General features: G+C 48.7%; 1 protein-coding gene across 1 annotated transcript; it reads left to right on the top strand.

Moving 5' to 3' along the window:
• Positions 1-541: 541 nt before the first annotated feature.
• CAPRIN1 (cell cycle associated protein 1) lies at positions 542-26410 on the top strand (the record flags this gene model as incomplete). Its single annotated transcript, XM_014593077.2, is given in 17 exon segments — positions 542-604; positions 705-791; positions 4693-4931; positions 5015-5097; positions 7911-8048; positions 9602-9654; positions 9731-9817; positions 14208-14363; positions 14506-14614; positions 16523-16584; positions 17575-17682; positions 17861-18010; positions 18820-18976; positions 21794-21988; positions 22459-22559; positions 22961-23024; positions 24591-26410. Coding segments are annotated over 17 exon segments (1917 nt in total), but the record flags the coding sequence as incomplete, so codon positions are not given.

Raw genomic sequence — 26410 nt, 5'->3', positions numbered from 1 at the left:
CCCCCTCACGGAGCAGGCGTGGCGAGAGTGTCCGGGCTGCTGGGGACGCGGTAGCTTGGCAGTCGGGGTCTCATCACAAGGCACGCGGAGGGAGCGCCATCGAAGGCAGTACGCCTGTGGGCTCATTCAGAGGGGATAGACTGCACAGGAGGCGGGCGGGGAGAGAGGCAAACATGGAACCTTTTAGAAGTCTGATGTGCTCACCCAGGTCTACGCCAGACCTTCACCCACTTGTAGGCTGTGTCATGTGGGAGGGAACCACCCGCCAAGCCCGTCTGGTGGGTGTCTCCCCTGGGAGCAAGCAGTGGTGTCTGCCACACGGTGTGGCGTCGACATCGGTCGCCAGTGAGTGCCTGAGCTCGCTGTTCCGTAAACTCACTGGCTCACTTCAGTATACCGACGTGAACGGGAATATACCTAGGGATATATATTTAAGAAAGGTTCTGGGACAGACTTGGTGAGTTTTGTCATTGCCGTGACATCGAGATGACAAAACTGGTGTGTACCTTCAATGTGGACTCGGATTCTTTCTTTTTTATAGGGTAAGCTCGACGATTACCAGGAACGGATGAACAAAGGAGAGAGGCTCAACCAAGATCAGCTGGTAACCCTGGTGCCTTTTACTGGAGTTGGATGCTCACTGTTTTCAATAAGATTGCTTTGTGGTTCGTTGTGCAAATTGGATGCTGTTTCTTATATTTTAGGACGCAGTGTCGAAGTACCAGGAAGTCACAAATAACTTGGAGTTTGCAAAAGAATTACAGAGGAGTTTCATGGCACTGAGTCAAGACGTAAGTTAAAGGTGGAACGTGTTTGTGAGCTAACAGGGCTAGGAAATTTTGCGTCTCCCTGTGTTAGACTTGTTACTGTTGGTATGTGCTCTGCCAAGTGGGGAATTTGATTAGGTGACACCTAATACGCCTCTGAGCAAAGCTTAGTAACACCCGAGAGATGTCTCCTCCTGGGGCTGCCGTGAGGTGGAGGCGTGTGTAAGTTACCCAGAGATCTCATTGGCTAGAAATGAGCTGTGCGGGATGTGGATGGGCTTGGTAGGTATTCATTTCCTTTTTTTTTTTTTTCTTATGAGAGATTTTTGCTATAAGGCACGTGCACTTGCCGGAGAGACAGAAGTGAGAAATCCCCCTGGGGGAGCTGGCCTCGCCTCAGTACCTTCTCCATTCTTTGCACACATGCACACGCGTGCACGAGTTTTAAGCTGCCAAGTCCTGGGCTCGAACGGCTACATCGACTATGTGGAAGTCCAGCACCATAACCATTACGCCATCAGCCGGTCCCGGCGTTCATTCTCTTCCCGGCCCTCTACGCCTAATGGTCATCTTGCAGTTCTGTTAGCTCTCAGATAATGAGGTGCTTCCACACAGTTCTCCAGTAGGGTATGCAGGCCGATACGTCGCTCTCAATAACCTGAGGTCCAACAGAGTGGTGGCTTTTCCTGGACACCTTTTAAAGAAAAAAAAAATTAATTTATATATTTAAAAAATAGGTAAGTCAGAGAGGGAGAAAACCCCTACCAGGTCCTGATGCTGCCGCCCGCTTTACCTGGCCCAGAAGTGGGCGCAGACGTGCTCGGTTTGCTTAGGGAGGTCTTGGGTCTGCTCTGTGTGTTACTGTGCTGCTGTCTGACCCCATACCTTTTAATGTGCATGTGCGTTTTGGAATAGGACACTAATTAAATGTAAGCAGATTGAACAATATTTGGGATTAGAAAATTACACTTTCTGAGTGTGTGTCAACTTATTCAAAGAAATGGTTATAACATTAAAATATAAAGCTGCCTCTGATGTAGTGAAATGAAAAACAATTTTATTTTTGAACGGCAATATAGTACAGGGCTAAAAAGATCTGGTTCTGGAACCAGGCTGGCTTGAGTCTTTATTCTACCACTTATAATTGACGGTGTTGTGACTTCAGATGAGTCACTTAATTTCTCTGTTCTTGTTTCACTCAAGGTTTTCTAGAGAAACGGAGCCAGCAGGGTGGACTGGAGAGGGAGGAGGAGAGGTTACCATAGGGCTTGTTCATTTTTTGCGGGGCTGGGTTTCATTTTTGGTAACAGGGTATGTGCCCTTGCCACAGAAAGAGAATAGGAAAGTCTGCCCGCAGGGGGGCGGCCACACCACAATCCCTTCTCCATTCTCCTCTTAGGATCTTGGGCACACACGCACATGTGTTTTTCAAGTGGCTGGGTCTGGGACTCAAGCCGCTCAGTTGATCATGTGGGATTCAGACACCTTAACCACTACACCACGGGCTGGCCTGTGCCTCAGCTGTGGATTTTTTTTGTTTTGTTTTTAGGTTTTTGCCATAGGGAGCTATCATGGGGAGCAGGGGCAGAGGAAATGAGAAAACACCCCCAGGGGGATGGCCGTGCTGCAGTCCCTTCTCTGCGTTCTCCTCTCGCAGTTCTGGGCACGTGTACACACGTGGCACGATTTCTAAGCCTCAGTCTGGGGCTGGGAACTGGTCGACCGTGTGGAGTCCAGCACCTTAGCGATCACACCTCCCTGGCCCAGTGTGCCTGTCTCTGACCTGTAAAGTGGTGGTACTGTTGGGTTGTCTGGAGTCATGACTTTTTCTTAATTTTATTTTTTCTTTTCATCTATGCAAAAACGTGTCCTAACTTTCTGACAGCCCATTACCTCATCTCAGAAGGTCGGCTTGGAGTATTGATACGTAGCTAGTGCATTTTAAGCTCTTAATGTTCCTGTGACATCTCACTAAGGAAAGCTTTGACCATTTGCCTAAAACAGGGAAGGCGACTTAATTTACACCCGCGTCTCAGTCCCTTCTGCTTCTGTGACTACCTGAGCTGGTGATTTCTAAGGGATGAGGACCGAGCAATCCCAGGTCATGGTACCGACACTGGACCTGAGCACTGCGTCCTCAGGATGGAGAGCAGCAGGGAGATGCCAGGAGCTCCCCCTTGAGAGCTTCTGCACAGCAGGGTTCCCTCGTCTGTGTCCATGGTGTGGAGGCCTCGTCACCTCCCCCGAGAGGCCTCACTGCCCAGTGCTGATGTGTTGGGGAGTTAAGTTTCCAGCACGAATTTGGGGGACCCTCTCAGATCACAGCAGCCTGGTGGGGTTTGTGTGACACTAGGTAGGAACTTCAGTCGTTTGTGAGCCACGCTTGGTTCCTTTTTTGGGGGGGGGCAGGGGTCACAGAAGCAAGGCAATTGAACATCACCTATTTCCACAGCTCTCACTGCTGGCCATGTAGCCAGAACTGCCGGTCCCCCTCTCCTTAGTGCTCGCACTGAACTCTGACCCTGTGGCACACGTTTCGTTCTGTGCTCGTGGGCTGCAGCCGCACCAGTCTGCCTCCTGGCCCTCGCCCTCCTTTCTCCCTGAACGCCTCGTTTCACCCAGAGTAGCTTCATTACCCTCTGCTTTCTCGATTGCCTTTCACACCCGCTTCTCTTCTGTCTTGTGCCTGCACTGCCATAAAGACCTCCCTGCGCAGACTGCACCCTCACCTCCAGGATCGAGCAGCTGTCAGTGCTAGTAGGTGTCGTTTCTCCCCAAAAGCCTCGCTGACCACCTCGGAGGACCGGTCCTTGCCCCACAGCCCACTTGCTGAGGGTTGCTGCGGCGTCACAGTATCTCTTGCCGTCGGCCTCTCGCACCCCTCTCCCTTCAGTGGCGGCGTCACCCGTGCTCCTGCTTTGGTTTCCTGTCTGGGTCCTCCAGCGAGGCTGAGCAAAGCGGGGAGGGAGGAAGGAGAGCACCACTGCGGCTCCCGCGGGCTCTGGGCCCTGGATCCCACAGTTACCGGGGAAGACTCAGAGCCAGTGCAGAGCTAAAGAATGGGGTCCGGTGCACCTCTGCCCACCTGCTCGTGGTTACCGTCTGACGGGCAGCCATCTGTTCCCTGTGTCCATCTCTGCGGCCTTCTCCCCTTTGAAGGTTTTTGCCACAGGGCATGTGTGCTTGCTGGAGAGGGACAGGGAAAGTGAGATGGCATTCTCCTGTGTGGGGGACCGTGTCGCAGTTCCTTCTGCTTGGGTTTGGGCATACGTGCACACACACCCAATGTGATGCACAAGCCTCCAGGTCTGGTACTCAGGCCACCCAGGGTTGGCTGTGGGAGTGCAGCACCTTAACCACCACGCCGCCTGCTGGCCCCAGCCACTGATTATTTTGAAGCAGATCCCAAATACATATTAAATTGATATTAGTTCGGTAGTATATTACCATCCAGGGAAATGTATGTTCTAATTTTTACTGTTTTAAAATGTGTTGGAGTACACCTTCACTTGCGGGGTGGAGGGTCAGGGGACCAGGGAAATAGATGAGAGAGAAAAGAAAATCAAAAAGCACCGTGCTCCTTGTGGAGGATGGTCATGCCACAAACCTCTCCTGCATCTCCTTCCTTTGGGGATTTTGGGCACACACGCACACGTGCCTGGTGCGTCTCAAGCCTGCGGGTCCAGGACGCGAACTGTGCCGGCAGCCATGTGCTGACAGCAAAGGTGAAATCTGACCGTCTTAACCACTGAACCACCAGCTGGCCCCTAAATTTTTAATAATTGTTGAAACAGATCATATCTGAAAGTGTATTTGCAAGCTGGTAATCATGCTTTCGAGCGCTGCAGTCCCGTCTCACTGAGTGAGTTGTTTGCGCTGGACCCGAGGTGGCGTTCTCAGTGTCCTGTGGTCCTGCATTTTGCAGATACAAAAAACAATAAAGAAGACGGCTCGTCGCGAGCAGCTGATGAGGGAAGAAGCTGAGCAGAAGCGTCTGAAGACGGTGCTGGAGCTGCAGTACGTCTTGGACAAGCTAGGCGATGACGAGGTGCGGGCCGACCTCAAACGGGGGCTGAGCGGCGGGCCGGTCCTCTCCGAGCAGGAGCTGTGCTTGCTGGATGAGTTCTACAAGTTGGCGGACCCCGAGCGGGACATGAGCCTGAGGTACACGGCACTCGGGGAGGCCCTTCCGACGCCGCCCCGAGCTGGCTGCCAGCGGTGACACTGACTGTCCTTGTCGCCGGCAGGCTGAGTGAGCAGTACGAGCACGCCTCGGTCCACCTGTGGGATTTGCTGGAAGGGAAGGAGAAGTCCGTGTGCGGGACGACCTGTGAGTGCCAGAGTTTCATGTTTGTGGATAAGACTGTTTAAAAGATTCATTGAAGGAGATTTCGCGGTGTCAGGCGTGGTTTCTCTGCCGTGTACTCTGGCTTATTCCTCCTGGGTGTGTGTGGCGTGTGAGTGAGAGCACCAATGGGACAGCCAGGACACTGAGGGTGGAGATTGAACTGGGCAGGGTGTTCAGGTGGAGCTGAGCTCTGAGCTCTCGGAGGTGGGTAGAGGAGCACCAGGTCTGCTTCCAGAGTTGTTGGTACAGAGGGTGGCTAGTTTTTCCTTGTGGCACAAATTTTTTTTTTTTTTTTTTTTTTTTTTTTTTTTAAGATATTTGTTATATTTTGGGACTAGCAGATGGCATAATGGTTACGTTGCTGGGCTCCCACATAGTCGTCTGTGGTTCGAGTCCTGGACCCAGTGGCTTAAAAAGCCAGGCGCATGTGGGTGCATGTCCAAAAAATGCCCAGAAAATCCTGAGAGGAGAATAGGGGAGAAGGGATCGTGGTGTGGCCATCCCCCCTGGGGGGCGATTTTTCGCTTTCTGCCTCTTCTGCAAGCACACATACTCTATAGTAAAAATCTCCCTCAAACAAAATTCTGTCTCACATCTGCTCCTGGTCATTACCTCAGTCCTTCTTTAGTCTTAATTAGACTTCAGCTAATTTGGGTATTAAATGTTTCTCTCTTCTAAAAATGCTGGTACCTTGTTTTGTTTCGTATGTGTGAGCTCTTTACCTCCAGTATGTAGCTGTGTCGATTCCTTGAGAAGGATGGTCAGATTGCACTGCCCCAGTCACTTGGGATCCATTCTTGTCTATTGTTACGAGGTCGAGTTAGTGAAGCAGACTTAAAACATAGGTAAAAATATGCCTTGTTTATAATAAAAATAAATTGGATTATACTTTTTAATTGGCAAAACCTTATTAATTTTAATTGGTAAAGTGTGGAGTGCATTTGCTTTTATGGAAACGGGTAAATCAGATAGGAGGTGCCATTCTTGTCAAATTAATATGGTCTGTTTCTTCATAAACTTTGTTTTTTTAGTTTTTGTTTTTAGTTCTGCTACAGAATATCAAATTCACCATTTGGGGTTTGACTTTGGGAATTAATTGAAAGGTGCAGACAAGCGCATTAGCTTAAAAAGTTGTTTCAGGCTAAGCCTTAGACATTTCCGTGAACATGATTCGTATCTCATTTAGGGGATACTTTCTCCCTAACTCTGTTCACACATTTGGGGCTGTAGTGTCTTGACAGCTGACGGCCTGGCGTGCCCAGGTCAGTGCTGATGTGCGCTTAGTTTCCATCCAGACGTTTGGAGAAAGTGCTTCGTCACGCTCCGTACGTAAGAGCTTGTTATGTAAGAAATTCCCGGGAACACTTGTTAGGGTGATTTCATAGTGCAGACGGGGCATCCCCGGTGTCGAGCCCTAAGTAGAGAGGCTCCCGAGTCCAAGCGTCAGCCCTGCGGCCTCCAGGGGAGCTGAGAGCAGGGCTGCGGCGGAGCACCCCGGACATGCGTCAGGTGCACAGGCGCAGAGGGATCGCATGTCGCTTTGGCTCCTTCTTCCAAGGCCTTACATGTAAACGCACAAATACTCCACAGTGTGGACAAGATCTGAACTGGGAAGCACTCGTGGCCCCAGACATAATGGGTGCTCGGTTCGTGATACGGTACCTGAAGCTGGGCTCTGAGGGACCCATCGGGGAATAGCCATCTGCTCGGCAAGGCCAGGAGACAGAGAAGGGCGCCACTTACTCTTTCTATCCTGTCACGCCATGTTTCCAGTTTCTGTCTGCCATTTTTTTTAAATTTATTCATTCATTTATCTCTAATTTGACAGAGACACAGAGAGAGAGAAAGAGGAAGTGAGAAAGCAAACCACCAGGTCCGGGACTCGAACCGTGGTCAGCCATGTGGGAGTGTCCAGCACCTTAACCACCATGCCACCTGCTGGTCCCCTCTGTCTGCCTTTTAATTATCTCCTGAGCTTGTTTTGTTTTGTCTTCTGCTTCTGTGCCTTTTCCTTGTCTAATAATGCAGTTGTTTAACTGAATCCACAGCCTTCTTCCTCCCTGTTAAATCTTCTAACTGCTCCTCTTCGTTATATTTTCCGTGCCTTTTCAAGGCCAGTGGTCTGGTGGTCTCTGGCTTCTCCAGCCCTGCCTTTTGCCGGGCTCTCTCTTCCTCCTGCATGCCAGCACCAGCGGCATCCTTGTATCTGGTACCTTCTAGAGATCAGACTTTCCGCTCCGTTTCCTCTGTTGAACCATTTCTCCCCCCTCGGCTGTTCGTCTGCATCTCGGCTCCGCCAGTGCTTACCCTGGCAAAGCCTCCTGCAGTCTCTGCTGGCCGGGTCCAGCCCCTGCACATCCACATGGGGTGGGGGTACTGGATGGTGTTTCAGTTCAGTATCTGCCCGGTGGCCTGTGGATGTGGTGAGGGCAGTTACCGGGACTCCTCACTCGGCTTTCGAGCCGCCAGTCCCTGGGATGTTGACTGACATGTAGCAGGTGCTAAAGAAAAAAGTACTTAAGGGGTAATGTTAATTATCAGCTTCTTCTCTAACCGTTTACTTAAAATACATAGTTCAATGTAAATGTGTTCTTGTTCCTTATCACCTGTAGGACATTTCTGTTCTTGGTGAAATTTAATCGACTGTATATGTATAGCGCGTTTGAGTAACAGTTGCAGAAGTGTGTTCTTTTGTTTTGTTTTTAACCACAGTATCTTGTAGAATGTTGACTTTCTCAAGCCAGGTGTCTTCAGATTATCTAACGTCGCACTTGATGTTCTTTTTTTAAAAAAAGATAAAGCTTTGAAAGAAATTGTGGAGCGTGTTTTCCAGTCCAACTACTTTGACAGCACCCATAACCACCAGAACGGACTGTGTGAGGACGAGGAGGCGGCCTCAGCACCTGCAGCGGAAGACCAGGTAGCTGAAGCTGGTGAGTCCTTGGGTGGATGCGACCTTCCTAGGGGGAAGGGAACTGGCCTTACTTCTTCGCAAGCCTAAGTTACACACCAAGTTGGTTTTACATGTGTACATTCTAATTTTTAAAGAAACTCGATCCTGGTACCACAATGGACGATGCCCACCGAGAGCAGTGCTCGCAGGTGCCCAGGTCCGCCGGCAGCTGCGTGCGGGCCGGCGTGCAGGCCGGCGTGCGGGCAAAGGCCTTCCGCTGTCGTGGTTGTCAGAAAGTGCTGTCTGCCACGCACAGATAGCATTGCCCTTCACCACGCCACCGTGCTGTGCGTAGTGTGAGGGGTTTTGTGTTATTTAAATCATGGGGAGATTATAATGCCGTAATGTCTTAAGTTCTTGAAGGGCAGGGGCGTGGAGGGTCCTTGGAGCCCCTGTCACCACCCTGGTTGTGAAGCCTAGAGCCTTGCTCTGGTCACCTCGACGGCCTCCTCAGTTGATGAGCGGAGTTCTGGGTGGACCTGGAAGCACGATGAGCACACAGTCTCTACTGACGGCAAGAGGTCTGGGCTCCCAGGCCCGGGGTTCAGGTCTCGGCCTAGCCCGCACTTGCTGTGTGACATCTGGCAAGTCTCTGAGGCTCTTGTCCCCGGTAGGCTCCCCGGTTCACAAGCACCATGTGAAACGGTCTGTAGTGCTCTCCTACATAGGGTACGTGATCACTGTGGGGAACTAAGAGGGCAAGGGTATGTGTTCACTGTGGGGAACTAGGAGGGCACAGGGTACGTGATCTGTGGGGAACTAGGAGGGCACAGGGTACGTGATCACTGTGGGGGAACTAGGAGGGCACAGGGTACGTGATCACTGGGGGGGAACTAGGAGGGCACAGGGTACGTGATCACTGGGGCAACTAGGAGGGCACAGGGTATGTGATCACTGGGGGAACTAGGAGGGCACAGGGTACGTGATCACGGGGAACTAGGAGGGCACAGGGTATGTGATCACTGTGGGAACTAGGAGGGGAAATAAGCATCGTCTGAATTTAAAGTTGCAGGTCACATAGGCAGACTTTTTTCTCTCTTACCACTTAAAAGAGGTAAATTAAAATGGACACAAATTTTAATGTGTTCCCCTTCATTCTGTCTCTAAGAATAGAGAGTTTTAATGGAATATTACACCTAACCTAGAGTAATTGTTGTAACTAAGGAGTTACTGTAAGAATGGTAAAGAGAGCTCTGTGTATATTTCTGTAAGAGTGATAAGAACAGGGACTTCTGTGAACTGCCACTTTGTAAATAAATTGAGATTCTGTATGCAGCTTACTGTTTCGAACTTGTAGAGCAAAGGCGAGCAGAAGGCGTAGAGTGCTGTGCCCTAGCCTGACCACTGCGCAGCCTCCCTTCCTGTCCACACCCCGCAGAGGGCGCCTCTACCGTGATGCGCTTGCACCGGCGTGTCATCACCTTCCCTGAGCTCACACACCCCACAGCTGCGGGTGGACGTGTGGCACGCAGCCTCCGTGACGCTGTCACACAGAGTGCTTTCACTGACCAGAACATCCCGTTTCCCCTTTAGAACCGGAGCCGGCCGAGGAGTACGCTGAGCAGAGTGAAGTCGAGTCCACGGAGGTAGGCTGTTGTTGAATGCTGTCGTTGCCTTTCTGCCTTCCAGACAGGGGTCTCAGGTGTTTGCTTTGCTTTGCAGTATGTGAACAGACAATTCATGGCAGAGACCCAGTTCAGCAGTGGTGAGAAGGAGCAGGTGGATGAGTGGACGGTTGAAACAGTTGAGGTAGGAGTTTTTGGCATTGTTGGGTTGATATTTTTGTCTTTAACTAGTTAGTGCCTTTTATCTCTCCTGAGAACAAACAGATTGCTTTTTTTTTGCATTATTGGTATGTGTTGTAGCAAGCGTCATGTCAGACTGCTAGGTTAAAGATGATCTGTTTACCCTGTGGGTGTTAAAGTCACTGTTTTGCTGAGCCTACTATAAGTTTAGCATGCGTGTACTCACAAGACAAGACGGTCAGGGAAAGTGAGAAATCACCCCCTAGGGGGGTGGTCATGCCTCAGTCCCTTCTTCATTCTCCTCATGGGATTTTGGGCACATATGCACATGTGCCCGGTGTGATTTTCAAGCTGCCACGTCTGAGACTTGAACTGCATCGGCCATGTGGGAGTCCAGCACCTTAACTACCACTCTATTTGCTAGCCCCTGTAAAAGATTATTTGTAATTTTACAAAGTTATCTGTAGAATTAATCTGTTGAAGTATGTGATTTATCTCTTGCTGACATCAGGTTGCTCTATAAAAAAAAAAATCTGGGCTCTGGGCCAGGCAGGTGGCTTAATGGTTTAGGCAGGTGGATCCCACCTTGCCAACTGTGTGGTTCAAGGTCTGGTTCCTCTGGCTTGAAAAAAAAATCATACACATGTGTGCAGGCCTCAAATCCCAAGAGGACAGTGGAGGATAAGGAATTGTGGCATGGCCATACCTCCAGGGGGTGATCTTCTCTCCCTCCACCCCCCACCCCCAACCTGGCAAGCTCAGGTACGCTATAGCAGATTTTAAAAAGAAAACAAAAAATGGGCTCCTGCACTGTCATCTTCAGGAAACCCGTGTTCACAGGGGGTGTCATCTTGAATTCTCTTTACCCTGATGCTGTTTTGGTTGCCTGGCTCTCACTCAGATGCGCCCTGACATTGCTTCTCAGCTTCGTGTCCTCGCCTCCAGTTTGCCCCTCCAGTTTCTCTTCTCGGCACTCTGGTCATCTTCCTGTCACGAGTTAATTACTGGGCAGTTAGCTTTGCCGAGTCACAGGTACCTGGGCTTCTCAGGTGTGCCGTGGAGTCTCAGAACGCATTGCTGACTGGCCCTGGCTGCTCCTTTGTACCTCGTGTCTTCCTTGTGTCACCTTCACGTGCAGAAAATAGCTTTAAGTTATAGACAACACATGTTCTCTTTAGTGTTATGTTTTCATTAACGTAGGGTTAGACGAAAACTGGAGTAATGAAGAAGACCTGTGGAACGGGAATTTATGTGATGAGTTTGTAAAGCTGGGGCCTTGAGTAAGTCCAGTGAAGGGTGTGTGGGGAGGAGCAAGGTTCAAGGTATTTGTCAGCATGGACTTGGGGTGGGAGTGAGTCACCAGCAGGGGGCCTCACTGAGCATTGGGAGGGATACCTGTTGGAGGGATAGGAAGGTTGGGAAGTGACTTGGGTCTGTGAGATGAGCCCAACCTTCTGCCCAGCACAAGCCGATGGGGCCTGTTCTCCATACTGGGCGGGCGGACCTTTCTGAAGGTTGTCCACGTGGGGTTCTAGGAATTTGGGGAATATCTTGGAGACACTGACAGATCATTTGGTTTTCATGACAACACTGAGTTTTTGTCTCTTGTATAGAGCGGGGAGAAAGGTACAGTTTGCCTGGGTCTGGTTTACTCAGATCTAAAAGCCAGATGGAGACTATACGTTTTGTTTATGCTACTGGGCACGTGTGCTTGCCAGAGAAAGATGGAGAGAGACAGACAGACAGACAGTAAGAAATCACATCCCTTCCCCTCCCCGCAGGTGATGGCCACAGTCCCTTCTCTATTCTCTTGGGATTTGGGACACACACACACACACACACACACACACACACACTCGCTCACTCACTGTGTTTAAGCTGCTCTAGTGTGCAGGTCATCCAGCTGGCTTAACCTCCATGCCACCTGCTGGCCCCATAAGACTACTTATTTAAAAAATTGTCAACAGGTTGGGGTCGGCAGGTGGCGTGGTGATTAAGGGCACCACGTTCCCACATGACCAACCACAGTTCAAGTCCCAGGCCCGGTGACTTACTTTCTCACTTTGTCGCTCTGTCTCTCGCTCTCTCTCTCTCACTGTCTATCTCTGGTCAAATAAAATAAAATAACATAAATAAATACAGTTAAAATAAAAATAATCCTTTAAAAAATTGTCAGAGGTCATGTAGCTGAGGGAGTGGGCAGAGCATGCCCAGTGGGGCACGGCCTTGCTGCAGTCCTGTTTTCTGTTTCTCGGTGCCGTCAGGATTGGACACGTGTACCCAGTTGTGTTTTCAAACCTTCAGGGCTGGGAGTTAGACCACCCTCAGCAGTGTGAGCTCTGGTTCCCGGTGCATAGCACTGACCACAGTGTTTTTTTAAAGAGTGTTTTTTCCATACGCATGCGTGCTTGCTGAAGAGAGTGGGGACAGAGACAGTGAGAGGGAAAGTGAGAAATCACATCCTCCATTCTCTCCCTAGGACCTTGGGCACGCACACACATATGCACCCCGCCTGAGTTTCAAGCCACCAGGTCTGGGACTCGAACCTTGGCCAGCCATGTGGGAGTCCAGTGATGTAACCAGTATGCCATCTGCTAGCCCAAGACCGTAAATGTGATGTAATAAAAATTAGTGGGAATCTCCTAGCCATGTAGGTATTAAAATAACAACAGAGGGGAATTATTAGAACCTGGGAAAGAGCAGAATGAACTTTTGGTTCTTGTGGTTTAGGTGAAGTCAGAGCTTGATCATAGGATTGACAGGGAAAATGGAAGGGAATAAACCCAAGTCTTTCTTGTTTGGTTTTTGTTTAACTACCAGGGGCACATGAATTCACCAGAGACAGAGGGAAAGTACTCCCTATAGGGCACGGCCATGCCACGATCCCTTTTCCATTTCCCCATCTGGTTGGGATTTGGGACACACCACCAGGGCTGGAATTCAAACCTCAGTTGGCCGTTTGGGATTTGGCATCCTTAACCATTAAGCTACAGGGACAGCCCAAGAAACCCAAATCTTTTTTTTTTTTTTTTGGAGAGATTTTCACTGTAGGGCGCGTGCGCTTGCCAGACAGAGAGAGACATAGAGACAGAAAGTGAGAAATCACCCCCCAGGGGGGATGGTCACGCCGCAATCCCTTCTCCTCCATTCTCCTCTCGGGATCTTGGGCACGCACGCACACGCACCCGGCGTGAGTCTTAAGCCACCGGGTCCAGGACACGAACCGCGGTCGACTACGTGGGAGGCCAGCGACATAGCCATTACGCTAACTGCTGGTTCCCAAGAAACTCAAATCTTGATAATAGCCAATATTTCTGAGTGGTGTCTCTATGCTAGCTACTAAGATAGAAATAAGTGTATCTGGGGCTAGCTGGCGGTGTGGTCGTTAGGGCTATGCACTCCTACGTGCCCGACTGCTGTTCAAGTCTTGGGCCTGGTGGCTTGAAAAATCAAGCAGGGCTCACAATCCTGAGAAGAGAAGGGATTGTGGCATGGTCATTCCCTCCTGGAGGTAGATTTCTCACTTTCCTGCTCTCCAGTAAGTGTGTATATACCCTTTTGTAAAAACTTTAAAAAAGAAGGAAAGAAAGAAAGATACGTATTTGATATAATGGGCTGCTGGGAAAAATCATGACCAATTTTTGTGTAGAAAAACAGAAAAATACATCCTGACTTTCCCAGTAACCCAGTAGATCAGTAGGTCTGCTGGCGGCTGTGAGAGCGTGGCCGTCTGCTCGGTGTTCTCGTGGGAAGTACTCCCAGGCAGTCTTTCTCTGAAAGCAGTCTGTAAAGCAAATCTAAAACGCCTACGTAGTGATCCTGTGGGATGGACAACACTCTGGAAGTAATGGCGCTGTTCAGAAAGTCACAGGGCCAGTAGGTACAGGGTGGATAAAGTGGCTGGATCTCACATGCCAAAAGCACTGTTCAGGTTCTGGACCCAGCAGCGTGTGTACGCGTGAGCATCTGCAGAGAGGGCTTGGAGGATGGACTGGCGTGGCCGCCTCCCTGCCCTGTTCAATTCCTGTACCCCCCACTCCCCTCCCCACGAGTGAGTGTGCCCCATAGGAAACTGAAAAACGTCAAGTTTGGGGCTGTCTAGTGGCATGGTGGCTAAGACACCTGGATCCCAAGTGACCAGCTGCACAGTTCAAGTCCCGAAGACCCCACGGTGTCTTGACAAAACATAGAGGGGCATGTGTGCTTGTGTGCCCAGAATCCGAGCAGAAGGGGCTCGGAGGAGAAGGGGTGGGGTGTGGTCATCCTTCATGGGCGTGCTTTCTCACTTGGGTAACCGCATGAGCTTCGTGTTCTGTTTTACTAGATGGCGTTGCCATTTGGGGACCCACCTGGATGGTGACCAATGGGCCTCTTTTCCGTCTCCCCGACCTCAGGTGGTGAACTCGCTCCAGCAGCAGCCTCAGGCGGCATCTCCTTCGGGGCCAGAGCCCCACTCTCTGACCCCAGGGGCCCAGGCAGACCCCTTGGTGAGGAGGCAGCGAGTGCAAGACCTGATGGCGCAGATGCAGGGGCCCTATAACTTCATACAGGTGGGTGCGTGCGCCACACTGCTCGCCGCCTTGCCCTGTCCAGCCTGCCCTCACTCGTAGGGACACGCGGTGCGCCAGTCACACGGTGACAGCAGGAGTGCGTGCTCACCCCTCGCCATGTCCATTATATGCTCCCTTGTAGGATTCGATGCTGGATTTTGAAAACCAGACCCTGGATCCTGCCATTGTGTCCGCACAGCCGATGAACCCAACACAGAGCCTGGACATGCCCCAGCTGGTTTGCCCTCCAGGTTAGTTCTTCTAGAGCCTTCGGTGAGGGTAAAGGGCAGGGCCAGTTAAAAACAGGGTTTCCCTTCTAATGCTTGTTGAACATTTGAATCTCGTGCCTTCATCTTATGAACGACGTGCTTTTCTGTAACGTGGATTGTAAACAAGTTCCAGAGTTACGTCCGCATTGCCATGTAGCTGTACGCAGCTCGAGGTGGTCCGCGACCCAGGGTTAACGCTGCAGAGCTGTACCTGTGCTGGCTCTGGTGGCACATACCAGAGGCGGCTGTGATTGGAATCCAGGGCCCTGTCAGCCTGAGGTCCACCAGGGCCCTGGATCTGACGGGCTAGGGAGTGCAGCGGGGGACCCATGTGTGTGTGCTGCGTTGGAGGGCTGTCTCTCTCGGCCTTGTCCTCTCCCTCTCTCCATCCCCTCCCCACCTCATCTGCACAGGGCTCCATCACAAATCAGGGAACATAGATGAAGAGAAACAGCACTGCCCCCGCCCGAGGCCCTGGGTCCGCACTCGCTCACCTCCCCCTGTGCCCTGTGTCTTGCGCTCGCTCACCCTCTTCACCTCCCCCTGCGCCCTGTATCCCTCACTCACTTGCCTCTCTCCTCTGGTTCCATGCTGACCTCACCCATCCCCCTCACACCATAGACAGGTTTGGTTTGTGTGGTTCTTAATTTACATAAGGAGAATTTTGCTTGCTTGACTCTTTGCATTTCAAAAATAATCTGGGAGTGAAAATAGAAGAGGCATCTGAATGCTTGCAGCTTTTTAGGAGACTTTCTGAATATTTATTATTTAAACAAAAATGCAACAACAGAAGTCCATAAGGGACTGTTGAAGGGGACGGGGAGAGGCACCGAGAGGGCCGCACTGCAGACCTACCACTCACCTGCTGTTCGGAATAGCAGCACTGAGTAGCCAGTGTCCGGTAAGTGGGCCTTCTCTCCAGGACCATTTGATTGTTCTTAGAATTAATCTTATTTAACTTCATTTATTTTAATTTGACCAGAGAGGGACAAAGAGAGGGAGGGAGGGAAAGTGAGAAACCAAGCTGCCAGGTCCAGGAAAAAAACCGCAGTCGGCCCCGTGGGAGTCCAGCACCTTGACCAGCACGCCACCTGCTGGCCCCTCCGGGACCATTTGTAATTGTGAGTTTTCCCCCCAGAGTATGTTGATGTTGTTGCCACTAAGTGGCCGTGTGTAGAGTAACATGTCTTACGGCATGTAATCTTCAGCATCGTAAAAAGTTGCCGAGTCAGGCCAGGCTTAGCGGCACCGTGGGTTCGGTAAGAGAGGGAGCCCGTGACAGTCCTGCTGCCGGAGTGGAGGCTGTTAGGAGGCAGTCGGTGCCCACTGCTGCTCTGACACCTGCCGCAGTGCCCAGGTGCAGCGGTGTCAGGGCACGCTCACAGTGGCCGGCGGCGCTGAGTCCGGCTGACCCTCCACTGAGGTTCTGTGCGATTGTGTGACCTTGGCTGGGAGGAGGACGTGGGGATGGAGGGGGACAGGGGTGTCAGGACGGGTGTCGCACTGAACAGAGGGTGGAAAGCTGCATGGACGTTCCCTTCCCTGTGGAAACACTTGAAACTCTGTTGACAGTGGATAACGTTAACGTATTAACCGAGTGCTGTCTGAAGTCTCGCTGCCGTCAGGGCTGCCGCTCGGGGCCGCTGGCCCTGGTGTGCACAGAGTGCCAGGCAGCGGGGTCACAGAGCAGGCGTGCATGCCTGGAAACCGCAGCGCTCCTCTGGAGCTAAGATCCTACCTGCCCTTCCCAACTTATTCCCATGGTTACTGCGCAGTCCGCTTGTGGTTTGGCTATAGACAGGTGCCCTTTGCTGCTAAGCAGAAGGAGTCTAGACATTGCTTAAGAAACTTGGTTTTATATAACAATAATCTTCTTGGTTAATTTTGCAGTACATTCTGAATCTAGACTTGCTCAACCTAACCAAGTTCCTGTCCAGCCTGAAGCTACGCAGGTAAGGAGGATGAAGTATTTTTCAGGGTCATTTTTTGGGTCTCTGTTTTAGTTATAGAAGTCAGATATACATTTAATCTGTGTCCAGCGTTTCTGTTACAAATTGATTGGTGTGGGTAGCTATTAGCCTTTATTTTCGTGTTCGTATTTATTTATTTATTTATTTTGGTTGACTTAACATTTTTCTTGTTCGTTTTTGTGTTTCTAATGAGGCAAGGTTTTTTTGAGTGGAGGATTTCAGAAGATATGTTTTAGACCTAAGTGTGGTGCAGATTTTGTAACTGGACCACAGTTTAACTTTTGTTTTTAGTCACCGGAGGGTACGGGTGCTTGCCAGAGGAGGAGAAGGAAAGGGAGAGAAAGCAGCCTCTGGGGAGCACAGCCGTGCCACAGTCCACTCCCCATCTCTCCATGCCGTCGGGATGTGGGGCTTGCGTGCCTGTGTCCCTGGCACAACTTTGAAGCTGTGGGGGCTGGGGTGGGCTGGGATTTGGCCCTCGATTGGCCATGTGGGCTCTGGCTTTTGACCACTAGGTCACAGGGCTCGGCCGTTATTTAACTTTGAGCTGTGAAAATGCAGTCGTTTGGGACCAGCAGTTGATGTAATGGCTATGTCACTCGACTCCCATGTAGCCGACCGCGGTTCGAGTCCCGGACCCAGTGGCTTAAACTCACGCCAGGCGTGTGTGCATGTGTGCCCAAGATCCCGAGAGGAGAATGGAGAAGGGATTGCAGCATGGCCATCCCCCCTGGGGGGTGATTTCTCACTTTCTGTCTCTCTCTCTGTCTCTGTCTGGAGAGCACACACACCCTATAGCAAAACCTCTCCAAAAAAAAAAAAATGCAGTCGTTTGGTTTTATGGTCTGTAAATTCGAAGAAACATAGTCTTAACTTTCCCCTTTAACAGGTATGTTTGTATCTTACCCTGTCTGTATTTGAGTTGATTAATTTTTAACAGTCCACCAGAACACCTTGATTCCTTTCTTCTAGGTCCCTTTGGTCTCGTCGACAAGTGAGGGCTACACGGCCTCGCAGCCCTTGTACCCGCCTTCTCATGCAGAGCAGCGGCCCCCAAAGGAGCCCATCGACCCGATTCAGGCAAGTTCTGTTAGCAGGTTGCAGACACTCAGGGACGCACTTGCTCACGGATGGACACAGGCTTATTATCTTTAGCAGAGTGCCTCGTTTTAGGACCTGTTTTGCTTTCATGAAATAGTCGAGTGTGTTAACGTCCGTGAGTTTACCACTCAAGTGCGTCTGTTCACTTTGTGTTTAGGCAACCATCTCTTTAAATACAGACCAGACCGCGGCATCCTCATCCCTCCCTGCTGCTTCTCAGCCTCAGGTGTTCCAGGCTGGGTCGAGCAAGCCTCTGCACAGCAGTGGGATCAATGTCAACGCAGCCCCGTTCCAGTCCATGCAGACGGTAAGACGGTGCTTTGCGCCAGGGCGAGGCACTGCTGGAGCCGTTGCGCTGCCGTGGGGTGGCCTGTGGCCTGCGTGGTGAGGGGACACATTGAGTTAGTGTGCACTCGGATTACTCCAGTTCCCAGAGGTGGCACACCTGAGTTTCTACTTTTGTAGTTTCACTCCTTTGGTTTTGATTAATGAAATTTTAAACACACCAAGATGTAGACTACGACAACATCCGTACAGTATTTCATGATTGTTGACGTTTTGCTCTGTTTGCTTACTCTTGTATTTTACTTAAGTTTTTCAAAGTAAATTTCAGATTACTTCACCCTGGTTCTTTAGCAAATGTCTTTAAATTGGAGAATTTCTGGGAAATAATGATAATGGAAATACAGTCACTGGGATACAGCTAAATCAGTGTTCAGAGGAGAGTTCATAGTTAAATACTTAAAATACTACCTTTGGCAATAAAAAAGGTGAAAATAAATGAATTAGGTGTTCAACTCAAAGCATAGGATACCTTCCTGTAAGAGGTTGCTTACTCTAGGAGGTGGCCCTTTTAGAAGAGTGCTGACGGATGTCGAAACGTCTTGGAGGTGTGAACTGCACGTCTTGATTTTGCAGTTCCCGTTTCATTGCACAGCATGCGTTTGTATTCCCCTGTAAGTGCTGTATGGCGTATCCGGACTCGGTCCCATGAGGGGCTGTTTGTGACGTCTGTGTATTTGATACCTCAGTGCTACTTGTCTGTATGGAAGGTAAAGCGTGCCGAGCGTGTGGACAAAAGGGAATGAGCCCTTGCCTCGACTGTGTTGCTCACAGGTATTCAACATGAATGCCCCCGTCCCTCCTGTTAACGAGCCGGAGAGCTTGAAACAGCAAAGTCAGTACCAGGCCAGCTACAACCAGAGCTTCCCCAGCCAGCCTCACCAAGGTTTTTGCGAGCAGACGGAGCTCCAGCAGGAGCAGCTGCAGACAGGTAGGACACCTGGCCTTTGCTGGCCGCTTGGCCTCCCAGGGCAGGTGCTGGTGGTGGGCTCTCGGAGCGGCAGGAATCCTTCGTTGCTGATCCTCAGTCAGATGGATGGATCGCGCTTGTTTTATGTAAATCATGGCAGGTGGTAACTTATGTCTGTTCTCTTGCAGTCACTGGGCTTTCAGGACATTTCCCTTTGTATAATTTTACTGGAATGACAGTTTTTTGAATTGTGATAAACTTTACTCGTATAAGTCTGTGAGCATGGTGCTTGGCCAGAAGTCAGTTATCCAGTGTTGAGAAGCGCTAGGAGTTGGCTTGGTTCTTAGTGTGCTGTTAATAAAACTTGTTCAGAAATGTCACATCATGGTGGCTGCATTTGGTGGACTGGGTTGAAACAGAATCCTTTATAGTAAGTAGCATCATAATTTTAACAAGTGATCATCCCTCTTACAGTAATGTAGGTAGAGGTATTTTTGATTTCTTCAATTTGTAAGAGAAGAAGTAGCTTCTTTAGATTGTTAGTTATTTGATTCTTAGGAATTCAGACCGAATCCCCCAACCAACTAGCAAATCTGGATACATTTATAGGAGTAAGTAATTTTATCTGGTTGATTTTTAAAAACTGAAGTTTTAAAAATTATTCAATTTCGTGACAGACTTGTTAAAGAATTTTTTAGTGGTATACTTTTTCTTGAGAGAGATTTTTGCTGTAGGGCACATGTGCTTGCCAGAGAGAGATAGAAAGCAGGAAATCACCCCCCAGGGGGGTGGCCACACCACAGTCCCTTCTCCATGTCCCTCTTGGGCTCTTGGGCATGCACACACACTCACCCGGTGTGAGCTTTACGGTGCCGGGTCTGGTCCTCGGAATTGCAGTTGACTGTGGGAGTGTTACTTGACTTAATGTTGCTCTTTGTGCCAGTTGTTTTTGCGATTGTCCTCTTTCTTAACTTCAATTATGAGGAACCTGAGCTCCGTGATGTTTTGCTACCATTTCAAAATGCACGTTGACTACAGTAATTCACTTTGCAACATACTCAGAGAGAAAGAAAGAGCACCCCTGGGGGAGATGGTCCTGCTACAGGCCCTTCTCCCTCCAGTCTCCTCTGGGAACATGCACAGGCTCGTATCTTTTGGTGTGCCAGAACTCAGACCACAATACTCCATGTGGGTCCTGTCGCCTTAGCCACCAGGCCACTTGGGCCGAGCCCATTGACAGATACGCTAATAAAACTGAAACCAGCCTGTGCACACTGCCTTCTGCACCCCTGGTACTGCCCTCCGGCCTGGCCTCGCCAGCCGTTTCCTGACTAGCCTCCTGTGCTCTCTTTACCGTGCACTCTGCCCCCACCTCACAGCCCGTGGTTGCTGATGGACCTCAGGGCAGCACTGGCCCGGCGTCCTGTCGCTCCTGCGTGACCTGTCCCTGCCCGTGTCGCATTGTGCATCTCGCCATTTTCTTCACGTGTGCCCACAGCAGTCAAACACTCAGCAGGTCCACTCCTCCTTGGGCCTTCACATGTACTTCCTTTTGGCCAGAAACAGTTTTCATTCATATTAGCATGCCTGGCTGCTTCTATATAAAAAACCCAACTTGTAATTGACAGATCAAATAGCCAGCCTGGTGTCCTGAACTGTGTGTGACTTGCTCTTCAGGCCCGCAGTGTGCCTTCTGTTGCACACTCACTCCCGGTTTCTAGACGGCTTTCTAGACTGCCGGGGAGACGGGGCTCTCAACGTCGTTCTGCAGAGCTGGCTGCTCGTCCTGTTCCATGGTCATGCTCAAGTGTCACTTCACAGAGCCCCCCTCTCAGAGTACCTGCCGAGGACAGCCAGCTTGCTGGGTGACTTGCTCGCGGCCTGCTGCTCTCACTTTGTCGCTCACTTCCTGTCTCTGTGAGGACGAATTCTATCCGGGAAGAACTGCTCTAACAGGCATGGCCCTCCTCTCTACCACAGTGCCTCATGTGATGGTCCTCTGGACTGTTGACCAGTCAGTGTCACACTGCTCACAACCTGGGTTTTTTTGTTTGTTTGTTTTGTTTTGGAGAGGTTTTTTTTTTCACTATAGGGCGCATGCGCTTGACAGACACAGACAGACAGAAAACGAGAAATCACCCCCCTGGAGGGATGACCAGGCCACAATCCGTTCTCCATTCTCCTCTCAGGATCTTGGGTGCACACGCGCCCATCGTGAGTTTTAAGCCACCGGGTCCGGGACACGAACCGCGGTCGACTACGTGGGAGTCCAGCAACATAGCCATTACACTAACTGCTGGTCCACAACCTGGGTTTTTTTTTTTTTTTTTTTTTTTTCGCTATAGGGGGCGTGCCTTCCCCCGGCGCGTGCATTCGCCAAACAGACAGAGACAGAAAGCCAGAAATCACCCCCCAGGGGGGATGGTCACGCCGCAATCCCTTCTACATTCTCCTCTCTAGATCTTGGGCACGCACGCACGCACACGCGCCCGGCGTGAGTTTTAAGCTACCAGGTCCGGGACGCGAACTGCGGTCGACTACGTGGGAGTCCAGCGACATAGCCATTACGCTAACTGCTGGTTTGCCCACAACCTGGGTTTTGATTTGAACTGTATCTCTTTGGGATCTGGCAAAGATCTCTAGCTTTTTTTCTTTCTCTAAAGGGATATTACTTTTTGCCCCCCTGTAGCTTAATCTATGTGTAGGTTATTTAAAGACAAAAACTTAAGATGACCAGGTGGCAAAGACACTAACCAGAAAGCATGTGCGAGAAGAAACAGTTAACGGGGTGTGTCGTGCACGTACAAATTCACACTTCATTTTCCTTTTTGGTTGCAGTGGTTGGCACGTACCATGGTTCCCAGGATCAGCCCCATCAAGTGACTGGAAACCACCAGCAGCCGCCTCCGCAGACCACGGGGTTCCCACGGAGCAGTCAGCCCTATTACAATAGCCGTGGCGTGTCCCGCGGAGGCTCCCGTGGTACTAGAGGCTTGATGAATGGGTACCGGGGTCCCGCTAATGGCTTCAGAGGTGAAGATAAAATGAATTCTGGTTCTTCTCTGATTTGTAAATCATATACAAATACATGTTTTTTGTGAAAGATCTTATAAGTTTAGTGTTCTAAGTATGTTTTGTTACACTTATTTGAAGGATGAAATTGATAATTGATAACCAATACTGTGTGTGTGAAATCAGTGTCTACCACTGTCTTTTGGGAGATCATTGTTCTGTGTACATGACCAGGTTTTCTAGGGGTCGTTTTGTGCTCGTGTGTATATACATGTGTGTGCATATGTACACGGGGGAGGATTTCGTCCTCTGGGGCAGTTAGTACTTTCAGAAACTTAGGGAATTAGTTTGAATAACTAAACGGTTAATCATTTTTTAATAAGGTGAATATTAGTTTGAATAACTAAACGGTTAATCATTTTTTAATAAGGTGAATATTCCTTGTGACAGGAAGACAATCACTTACTTTGTTGTCCTATGTTGTGTTTTAGGAGGATATGACGGTTACCGCCCTTCATTCTCGAACACTCCGAACAGTGGCTATACACAGTCTCAGTTCACTGCTCCCCGGGACTACTCTGGCTATCAGCGGGTAGGTGAAGCCGTTTAAAAGACAGACCTGAATGCGTCACTGGAAGGGACTGAAGGAGTTGCTTTGGTGAATCTCAGTAATGTAGTTTGGGGCTGTTTTTTTGGTGTCTAAGATAAGACTTGTTTTTGTTAGCAGTCCGTGTAGGTACTCATTTAATAAAACCTGTTAAAAGCGAATGGTTTTCATCAGCAGAGAAATCGTTCGCATTGAATGTCCTGGAGAATGATAGAAGTGTAACAGTTTACAGAGTAACTTTGGAGTTGTGGTTACTGAACCAGCTAAGGAAAGGGGGAGGTGTTCTGTATTCTGCAGGTGTTAGGTGGTGGAAATCAAGGTGGGTGGGTTACTAATCAGCATTTGGGACAGTGTGTGTTTTCTGGACTAACCGGCTTGTCTTGTAGGACGGGTACCAGCAGAATTTCAAGCGTGGCTCTGGGCAGAGTGGACCTCGGGCAGCCCCACGAGGTAATATTCTGTGGTGGTGACCTAGCTCCTGCGTGGGGCTTGTGTGCTGGCCTGGACGAGCTGTTCACAGTCTGCATGTAGGTTACGTGCCAGGGGTCTGTTTATCCTTTCCGGAGCTGTCACTAGGGATTCAGAGATGCTCCATTTCGAAAACTGAATCTCGAACCCAAATTTTAGTTTTTGAATGATTATCCCTGTTAGTATATAGGCTGTCTCTAAAACCAGGACCTTTTCTCCTCCTCAGAAAAAGTGCTTTTCCACCTGAAAATTATTTTTTAGGTCCTACAACCTGCTAAATGTTTTTAGGAAGTACTGAAACATTTTTGTAAGACCTTTTTGGAATGAGATTGAACATTTATATAAATTTATTATTCTCCTTTCATTTTTGAAACATGCATATTATATTTTAGGACCTGAAACCCTTCAGTGGCCAGATAAGCTGTAGTTGAATTTAGAGAACTATTTAGAAATGTTAGAACTAACTGAAATGACAGTGCCTTTCGGACCACTGTTGGTGATAGACATCTTAAATTATTTCTGACTTTTAAACAAAGCCCCTAAATTCCTAACTTATTTAAGTATACTTAAAGATGATAGGTTTTAAGAGTTTTTGTTGTGTCTGTCTTTTACTGTTGAAAAACTACTCCCCATTTGGTCAAGATGTTAATCTAGTTAACAGTTAGAGCTCGCATTTTATATACTTTGGAAGTTCTAAATGGTTCTCTGAATCGAGGGGGGTAAGCATCAAATAGGTTTCCTCTCACGGGCCATACATGTATGAAATGTGTGGTGAGGAGTGGTACTGAGTACTTCGATTTGAATGCTAGTAGAAACTGGCCAGCCAACCAAAAAGTGCTTCTTTTTTGGTTTGTTTTTGTTTTTGACTTTTTAAAATTAATGGATCACTTCGGAATTTGCTGACTTGACTAGAAATATCAAAAGACATGTGCATGTGAACGTGGGTTATGTTCCTCTTCCCACCTTGTAGCATATTCTGTGGAAGTTGAGTTAACTGGTAGTTAAAAATCTGTTCTAACAGCATGTGAAAAGTTATTTTATTATCTGTTATAAATCAATATACAATTTTGAATGTTATGTAGTTTCTTTTTAACAGTTTAGGTAATAAGGTCTGTTTTCATTCTGGTGCTTTTATTCATTTTGATAGTATGATGTTACTTACCACTGAAATGTAAGCCAGAGTGTACCCTAGAATGTAAGCTCCACAAGAGCAGGTACCTTGTCTGTCTTCACTGCTGTATCTGTTCCCGGCGCCTGGTGATGTGCCTGTCACTTAGTAGGCACTCAATAAATATTGTTGAATGAATGAATGAATGAGTACTGGTGGAATACTCCATTAGGTCTACCCGTTTTCTAGCTTAGAGGACATGAGCAGATTTGCTCATGGCAGCGTCCAGGACAGGCGGAACTGAACGTGGAAGAATTAACCTCTTAAACCTAGTTTGGTGACAAGCTGCCCACATGCTTCTTGACTTCAGATGAAAATCTGCTTGAAGGCAAAACAAATAATATTTGAAAGAAAAATCAAATGCCATTTTTGTCTTCTAGGTCGTGGAGGGCCCCCAAGACCCAACAGAGGGATGCCGCAAATGAACACTCAGCAAGTAAATTAATCTGAGTCACAGGATTATGTTTAATCGCCAAAAACACACTGGCCAGTGTACCATAATATGTTACCAGAAGAGTTATTATCTATTTGTTCTCCCTTTCAGGAAACTTATTGTAAAGGGACTGTTTTCATCCCATAAAGACAGGACTACAGTTGTCAGCTTTATATTCCCTGGATACGAAAGGAAACTATTTTTACTCTGCATGTTCTGTCCTAAGCGCCACCTCGAGCCTTGCACATGATACTCAGAATCCTCACCCTTGCTTAGGAGTAAAACGTAATACACTTTACAGGGTGATAATATCTCCGTAGTTATTTGAAGGGGCTTGAAAAAGCAAGTTTGACTGTTGACATTGGATAAAATCTACAAATCGACTCTAGAGTCACTCAGTGGTAATTGACAAAACTAAGATATTTCTCTTGAAAGGACGTGGAGGGGGTGGAGTGTGGTTTGGCAGAATAGCTGCCCTTCACAGTGCGCGGGGACACTGAGCATTCAGATGCATACCAGACTCTGCATGGCCCTGATCTCACTGTAAGGCTGCCTGCCAGCTTTTACACAGGCGACTCATCTGGTCAAAAGACTGTGGTTCAAAACATATGTAAAATGCTTCTTAACAGCTGATACTCTGTACGAAAGCCGTGATGCAAAATTAGGCTTTGATTGGCAATTTTTGAAAAACATGCAACAAATGAGAGATGTAATCTGGATGGCCGCTTGTACTTAATGTGAAGTATTTAGATACCTTCTTGAACACTTAACAGTTGCTTTGAGACAATGACTTTTGTAAGGATTGGTACTATATATCATTCCTTATGACATGTACGTTGTCACTAATCCTTGGATCCTGCTGTGTTGTCACCTAAATTGGTACAGGTACTGATGAAAATCTCTCTAATGATAATCATAACACTCTTGGTCTCATGTTTTTTCCTGCAGCTTGAACGTTTTTAAGAGAAAAAGACTTCAAATGCCTGCTGCTACCACCCTTTTAAATTGCTATCTTTTGAAAAGCACCAGTATGTGTTTTAGATTGATTTCCCTGTTTTAGGGAAATGACAGTCAGTAGTTTCAGTTCGGATGGTATAAACAATACAAATAAAACTTGTTTATAAAAGTTGTATCTGGAAACACTGGTGTTCAACAGCTAGCAGCTTACGTGAGTCAGTCCCTGCACTGTTAGTGTCACCAATTCATGGCTCCAGCAGCTCCTTCTGTAGTACTTGCACTGTCTTACTTAACTCTAAGGGAGTTCTCCTTTTCCCGTGGAAGCCCGATGTTTGCAGTGGATTCTCCTCTTGGATGCAGAGGGAGAGTCTCAGATTTGATGGAGATGGACAGTCGGTAGTGACTAGCCTCGTGTGCGGTGTTGCAGTTCACGCTAGCAGTCGGAGCACTAGTTCTGTGTGCCTATGGACTTAATGCCCCTGTCGTCCCATTCCACTTGGATTTCATGGAGAATTATAATCCCACCTGTTAAGCAAAGGCTACTAAGTTAATCGTATTTTCTGTGCAAAAATGAAAATTTATTTTCAGCCTTTAGCTAAGGAATTTTTCCAATAGGTGCTCAGCTACTTAAAAACAAATGATTCTCAAAACATTCATCATTAGACAACTGGAGTTCTTGCTGGTTTTGTAACCTACTAAAAATGAATAGGCTGTCGAACATTCCACATTCAAAAGTTTTGTAGGGTGGTGGGAAGTGGGGGACTCTTCATTGTTTATTTTAAAATAAAATAAAGTAAGTTCTGGATTTTC

This window comes from Tupaia chinensis, unplaced genomic scaffold (genome assembly GCF_000334495.1).
Source record: "Tupaia chinensis unplaced genomic scaffold, TupChi_1.0 Scaffold139733_1, whole genome shotgun sequence".
Taxonomy (NCBI): domain Eukaryota; kingdom Metazoa; phylum Chordata; class Mammalia; order Scandentia; family Tupaiidae; genus Tupaia; species Tupaia belangeri.
The sequence above is the reverse complement of the archived record's forward strand: the minus strand, read 5'-3'. Positions and strand labels throughout refer to the sequence as shown.